The 6,222-nt window shown below is 45.8% G+C and overlaps 1 protein-coding gene across 1 annotated transcript; it reads right to left on the bottom strand.

The window, feature by feature from the left end:
* Positions 1–606: 606 nt before the first annotated feature.
* On the bottom strand, positions 607–2,900 carry LOC142784630 (palmitoyltransferase ZDHHC20-B-like). The gene is made up of 3 exons (XM_075883060.1): positions 2,628–2,900; positions 1,654–1,893; positions 607–1,246 (listed from the first exon to the last, which is right to left on the bottom strand). Exons 1-3 carry the CDS (start codon positions 2,867–2,869, stop codon positions 685–687), a joined length of 1,044 nt encoding a protein of 347 aa, XP_075739175.1. The 5' UTR covers positions 2,870–2,900; the 3' UTR covers positions 607–684.
* Positions 2,901–6,222: the final 3,322 nt, after the last annotated feature.

The following is a 6,222-nucleotide window of genomic DNA, read 5'->3' as shown; positions in this document are numbered from 1 at the left end:
CACCATCTGAAAACATTAAGACACTTCTTGCATACAATACGTCGGGTACAGCGTGAATGACGCTCAAAGAATCTATAAATATATATTTATATATATATACAAAGTTTTGTTAAATGGTCACTTCATATAGGTTCATTGTGCATTTCTCAAAAGTGGATGCGTTCCACGTTTCAAGCATTTCTGTATTTATTGCGGCCTATCATAAAGGCGGTTTTACGTACGAGTAGAGTACTGGTCTGCGCATGTCGTAGGATCACAGCATGGTACCTGTTTGACATATGAGGTGGAGTCGAGAAAGTGGTGTGGCTATCTTGGGAATTCTAAAAGAGGTGTCATTTTTACTAAATGAAATTAATCACCCCGAGCTTCGCTCAGTTGGTACTGTGCGAAGCTCGGGGTGGTGAAAGCGGTAGAAGGGGGAAGAGGGGGGTGGCGTCAAAGGTTGCGAGAGACCTTTATTCGATTCGCAGATGTACCAAAATATTATAACAAAGATAAATATAATGAACAGAAGTGGTGTAGCTGGACACAAAAGGAGACGGAGCGCCACGCTCAGGCAACAAAGAGCATGCGATGTGCCTATTGTGAGTCATATGAGAACGTAACTCAAAAGAAAAAACCATCAGAATTCAGTCGTGTTACGTTTCTTGGAGCAGTCTTTGGAGGCCTGGATCGATTATCGTTCTATATCCAGGACGTCAGCTCTGCTATAAAACCGGATGACCCCATCGAGTAGGTAGCCGCAGAATAGTTCACCACGACGGCAGATGCCCGAGGCTCGACCGTGTCTGGCGTGGGGTGCAGCCTGGTCGGGAACCGGACACCGTCACCAAGACTCGTGAATACGGGAATCATCCAAAGTGATTTTCGCGGACCGAACACCTCTACGAAGTTCTCGTAGCGGTTCCCGAGATCGAACGAGTCCCCGAGTTCTTGAAACGTCGCATCACGCAGCCTCTCGATCGTCGTCTCGTTCTTTGACACCATGAAAAGGTGCATGACGAGAAAGGAGCCAAGAGTGACGGCCAGCATGGTGCCCAAGACCAAGAGGAAGCCCACGTGGAAAGCGTACGGCTTCCGAAGCCATGCGTACGACCACCATTCAACCAAGTGGGCTGTCAGGGTGGCCAAGCCGTATAGGCACAGTGCAACCGTGTAGAAGAGAGTGAGCAAGAAGAACTTGTAGGTGCTGAAGCAGACGCAGTTGTTGAACCACGGACAGTGATGGTCCATCTTCATGATGCATCTACGAAAATATTTATAGGAGGTCTGCGTTTGTGGCATATCAATAAACTGCGAGAGAGGTCGTAAAGCATTTTGATCCTCAGTTCTGTGTACTGTAGGCACTTTAGGAATGACATACAAAGAGGAAAACCGCTCTGTAAGGGTCACTAATTTCACGCACGCGTCCATATACACATTTACTGTAGGACGAAAAAAATGATACGCCCCTCAGAACGAGAAAACTTTATAAACAGAAAGCATTCACACATCAAAGGAGCACGAGACTCACACAAAGGGTAGGTTCTTGGCTTCTTTTTTTTAAGCAGCGTCAACATGCATCGCTAACAAAATCTCTTATTGATGCAGTAATCTCTCTTATAGCCACCAGATGACGTTCCATGTTCAAGTGCACAGTGTACGCGGGCTAACCTTCGGCACGTGGAGCAGTGGTGGCATCTGTCCGGCTTGAGGAGATGGCATAACACGCAGTAACGCGCGGAACCGCCTGGCCCCCTAGTGAACACGCCTTTCTGCGATGCCAGCATCTCGAGCAGACCATGCCGCGTGCGCTCGTTTTGACAGTTGGCCAGAACCTGCTCCTGGTCCGCGCTCAACAGGTACGCTGGTGGAACGTCGGGAATCACCGTCGCCGTCGTCTTCGCGTACGACCTGTAAAACGACACGTGAGCAGTACGACATAAACAATAAATCATACTAAATTCCACAGCACAAAACACTTGTGCAGAGTATAGTTGACTGAGGGTGAGAAAGATGATATATGAGGTGGCTGTTTGGATTTCAGAGACTACGGAAACAAACATGACGTTCATTTGAATTCCTAAGAAAGAAGTTGAACCGCATGCCAAACGGTTGTGGTGAGACGCAGCAAATTAAAGTTTGTTACGAAGTTAAGCTTTTGCTCCGTACGAACGCAGTGATGGTACGAGCGCAGGTGATCAGCCTGATGCGAAAGCGATCGCACCACGTTCCCCAGGATCTGTGTAGTTGATCTCAACGTTCTCGTATAGGAAAGGCAATGAGCTATGGTTGGCAATGACATTATTCCTCAAGTTACTCTCATATCAGATGCCATAAGCTTGTTAACATTCTTAAAAGTCGAGACGAATAAGAAGGAATGCTCCATCATTCGAGGCGCTGAAGATAACGATTGCAATTTTACTTGTGTTGTTGTTGGTTGTGTTGTTCCACCCTCTTGGCTGGAGGACTCCCCGTGTACGTTTGTAAATATATTGTGTTCGGTATTTATTTATTTCGAGTATTCTCACTCCCCTAGAAATGTGCACGCGCAAAACAAAGCGCAAGAAGACCTATAGGAGCGACACACAGAACATGTGCACAGCACCAGAGAAACGAACGTCCCGGTTAGGCACTCTGCGACTTACCAGATGCACATGGACAGAAGCAGATGAAATCCGGTGCCGAACGTTACAGCCTTGGCTGTGCTCTCATCTGCGACAATAAGCCGGCAGAAAACCAGAACATAGGCGTAGTAGGCACAGGAAATCAGCGCCGACACCAGCAACACGGGAAGCCAGGCGAGTGGACGGGGCTTTGTGAAGGTCCCCCGACGGACGTTGCTACCATCCTCGATGAGAGTAACAGGCTGGTCGACCAATGGCAGCATGCGTTGTTATGGATGATGGTGATGATGATGATGTTCTTATTTACATGAAAGAGTTCACCAAGAACGTGACATGGGGAAGGATTATTCGCTCTCTTGATGTATTATAACTAAAAAAAGAAAATAGAAAATATATTAGTATAACAAAATATATACTAATAGTTTGCCGTCATGCAACCAGAAAATGCAGATGAAGTTAGACCTCCACCTAAATTTTGAAAAGTGGGGTACTCTGGCCATGTCTTTCTTAACTGGGTGGGAATCAAGCCAACCAAGCGAAGTGTTACTCCGCTTTCAGAAACTCCAACAACGGGGATCAGCTATCGGCCACGGAGATGAGCTATGGGCAATCTAGCACTGCCCACGATGCGGCAGTGTTGCTTAAGTCTGCACGTCCCTACGTTGGAAGAGCTCACTATGTGCTAGTCGCGTCTATTAAGTCCATGAACATTGGCCGCCTAAACCACTTGGATAAATCGCGGAAACTTCGTAGTCCCTAGGAGATTTACGTGCGGGTATTCCTTTCTTTCTTTTTAGTTAGTAGTAAACAGGGTCAACACATTTTTGCTCTCTTTTGAAAAGAACATGAGAAAGCAAGCATAAAACTCGCACTGCTTCTCCTTAGGTTTCAGGATGGCGTCGAGCTTTGTGGTCCATTTTACTCCTATTTCAATCCCCGGTGGTTGGCTTAGAGAAAGCTATCTGCCTGGCTGACAGTTTTACAAATATTTAAAATATGTATTCTATATTTTGAAATTTCTAATCACTCGGAATACATACGCCACGCTGTGATCTATTTTGTTGTCTGCACTAAAGCTCGGAAATGATTTAGCTTAGCGATAACGATCAAATCTGACTAAGAGCGATTAGATTAAACAATTGACTGACAGCCGAAACGTGCTGAAGCATTTGTGCTAGGTCGGACAGAAATAGCGAGCAAACGTCTTACCTGGAGAGCCGAGGAAAAAGCGCTGGCACCGCTGTAACGTTTGCATGTGCTCCGGTAGTATGCGACAAACATTGACGCAGGCACGGCACCGATCTCTCTGAAAGCAGTCGTCATTGGCCTGTGTCTGACGCCGCAAAAGTGCGCGCACTTTGGCAGATGCGTTGCTGCAGAAGCTCCCATCGGGCAAAGAAGCCACGAAGGGAGCCGACCTTGCTGGGATTCAGAAGTCTTTCGCATTGAAGTTTCTCGCAAGACTGGACTCGTAAAGGGCATTTAATGCGTCACTTGGACCAGGTTAAAAAAAATGTGGGTGTTGCACGCCTTGTATGCCTTTTCCTGCTTTCTAAAATGTGTTTTTTTTGCATGCTCTTATAGACCGAATAGGGTAACACGCACAGCTGGCACGATTGACTTGCGTCATGGGCTTCCAGTTGACGTTGAATAGGGTCAATTTATAAGTTAGGTTTAGAGGTCCTAGCTTGTGCGCAATGACAATGTTAATAAGTGCTATAGAAAACACATGGTGTAACCTTCATTCGTGCAGTGTCCTTTCTCGCGTTCAGTAATGTTGAATGAATGGGACGCAAGCTCTTTGCGAACTCCCACTGCAAGCTGCATTTGTGCTGCCGTAAAACATGCTGCTCGGCAATGAATTTTTGTTAAAGCGACAACACTGCAGAGAAGTTTCAGCTGCGGTAGTGACGCCGGTATCATGTGTACCAGATGCATGTGCATCTGTGTATTTTATACACAAGCTGTCCCGGTCATCTGCTCGTAGTCTGCATTAAAAGGCCGGAGTGAAGGCTTGGAATGTGTGCGTCAGGGCAATACAATAAGGTCCACAGCCGAGACTCGATATACGCTGAAAGAATCGACTCTCGCTGTTCAAAACATGTCTTTGCGCTACCTTTCGCTGAAGAGTGAGCGTGGCACAGCTATATTGAATCCGAGAAACTTCCACTTGGAGAACGGATACTTCCGCGTTTTGGAATGCTAACTTCTGGTTCATGGTTTTCTATAGAATGCCCAAACCCGACAGCTGCAATCGTTTTGCTGTTTTGTTTTTCAGGTTGTAATCCATGCTCATTATGAACCTTTGATTGATTAGGGGTGCTTATGTGGTCTGAGGCGACGTTACTACTCTGTTCACATTTGAAATTTGCTTTACGACTTCATGTGTGTATTTGGTTCGCGGACGCCTATGCAGCTCTCTGAGGTATCATGTTGGTGTGACGCCGAATAATGCATCAGCTAAGTCAATAAAGACATAACTATTTCTTTCGATAGACAAACTTGAGCAGAGCGAGAGTAAGAACGCTCCCAGTACAACATTAGCTTTGCCTGCAGCCGAAGAATGCCGAAATATGACCATTTAGTTGAACATCTTGGCTCGTACATGTTACGCCATAAAATACTGCGAAATCATTGGCGCTATTTCAAGTTCCGTAACGTACAGTGCTCAAGAAACTTAATGCTTAATGATGTCACCATTTCGTTTCCATCGTCTCCCTTTCTAGCCGCTTTCGCGTAATATTGACTGGAACACTTCCATCAGAGCCAACACTGCCTCTAGTGCCCAGATTTGTGACATGACATTAGGTTAGCCTTTGGCTAGACTTCAAACTCAGAGGTAATGCTAAAGCCAAAGTAGGCACCTAATAAAATTTTATCGTCAAATGCGTAGCCAGATAGAACAAGAACAGTAGTATCAGTACAGTTTTTTTATTATTGAAGAATAAATTACATCATTTTCATTAAGCAAAGGCTAAAATAGGTTTCTTGATTTCATTGTGCTTGCGTATATATGGTTTATGCAAAAAACAGTTTCTTCAAGATAGAGTAATTCATTGTACTAAAAAAGTTAATACGAAAGTTCGACATTGAAGCAGCAGACTTATTAGCCGAGTTTGAAGCAGCAGACTGATTAGCAGAGTTTACGTAACACCAGTCCGTCCTCAAATGCTATTGCTACATGCATAATTATAGCCTCTCGAACTAGGCGCGCGTGCGCCCGACGAAGAGAACGAAGGTCTCTCGCTTCGCACTCTGACCTGAACCGGTCAGCAGTGCGACCACTGTTGTAAATATACCTTGTAAATGGTCTACGGTGCAAGCGACTATCCTTCACGTAACAGTATGATTCAAGATGAACAGCCCAGATTTACATTGTTGCGAATGAGTGCTCTTATAAATTTCACTCTTGCGCAGGCGCGGCGTGTATACAGGAGTGCGACAAACTTGCACCTGCAAAGATTTTGGGCTGTGTGAGCAGCGTTCACGCATTTTCTAACGCGCACACAACTTCGCCACTCCGTATATACATGCACGCCGCACTCTGCATTGATGCACATTGACGCGTATGAGCCCGCTGCAGTGAGGACGTTTTCGCACATCGGCTGACAGGACA

This window comes from Rhipicephalus microplus, unplaced genomic scaffold (assembly GCF_043290135.1).
Source record: "Rhipicephalus microplus isolate Deutch F79 unplaced genomic scaffold, USDA_Rmic scaffold_15, whole genome shotgun sequence".
Taxonomy (NCBI): domain Eukaryota; kingdom Metazoa; phylum Arthropoda; class Arachnida; order Ixodida; family Ixodidae; genus Rhipicephalus; species Rhipicephalus microplus.
The sequence above is the reverse complement of the archived record's forward strand: the minus strand, read 5'-3'. Positions and strand labels throughout refer to the sequence as shown.

What these genes read in the sequence shown, in the direction of transcription:
- LOC142784630 (XM_075883060.1), bottom strand. Translation starts at nt 2,869, where the DNA reads ATGCTGCCATTGGTCGACCAGCCTGTTACTCTCATCGAGGATGGTAGC. An exon ending in CTTCTGTCCATGTGCATCTG is followed by an intron (nt 1,894 to 2,627) that starts GTAAGTCGCAGA and finishes GTCGTTTTACAG; the next exon opens with GTCGTACGCGAAGACGACGG. An exon ending in CACTGCTCCACGTGCCGAAG is followed by an intron (nt 1,247 to 1,653) that starts GTTAGCCCGCGT and finishes ATATTTTCGTAG; the next exon opens with ATGCATCATGAAGATGGACC.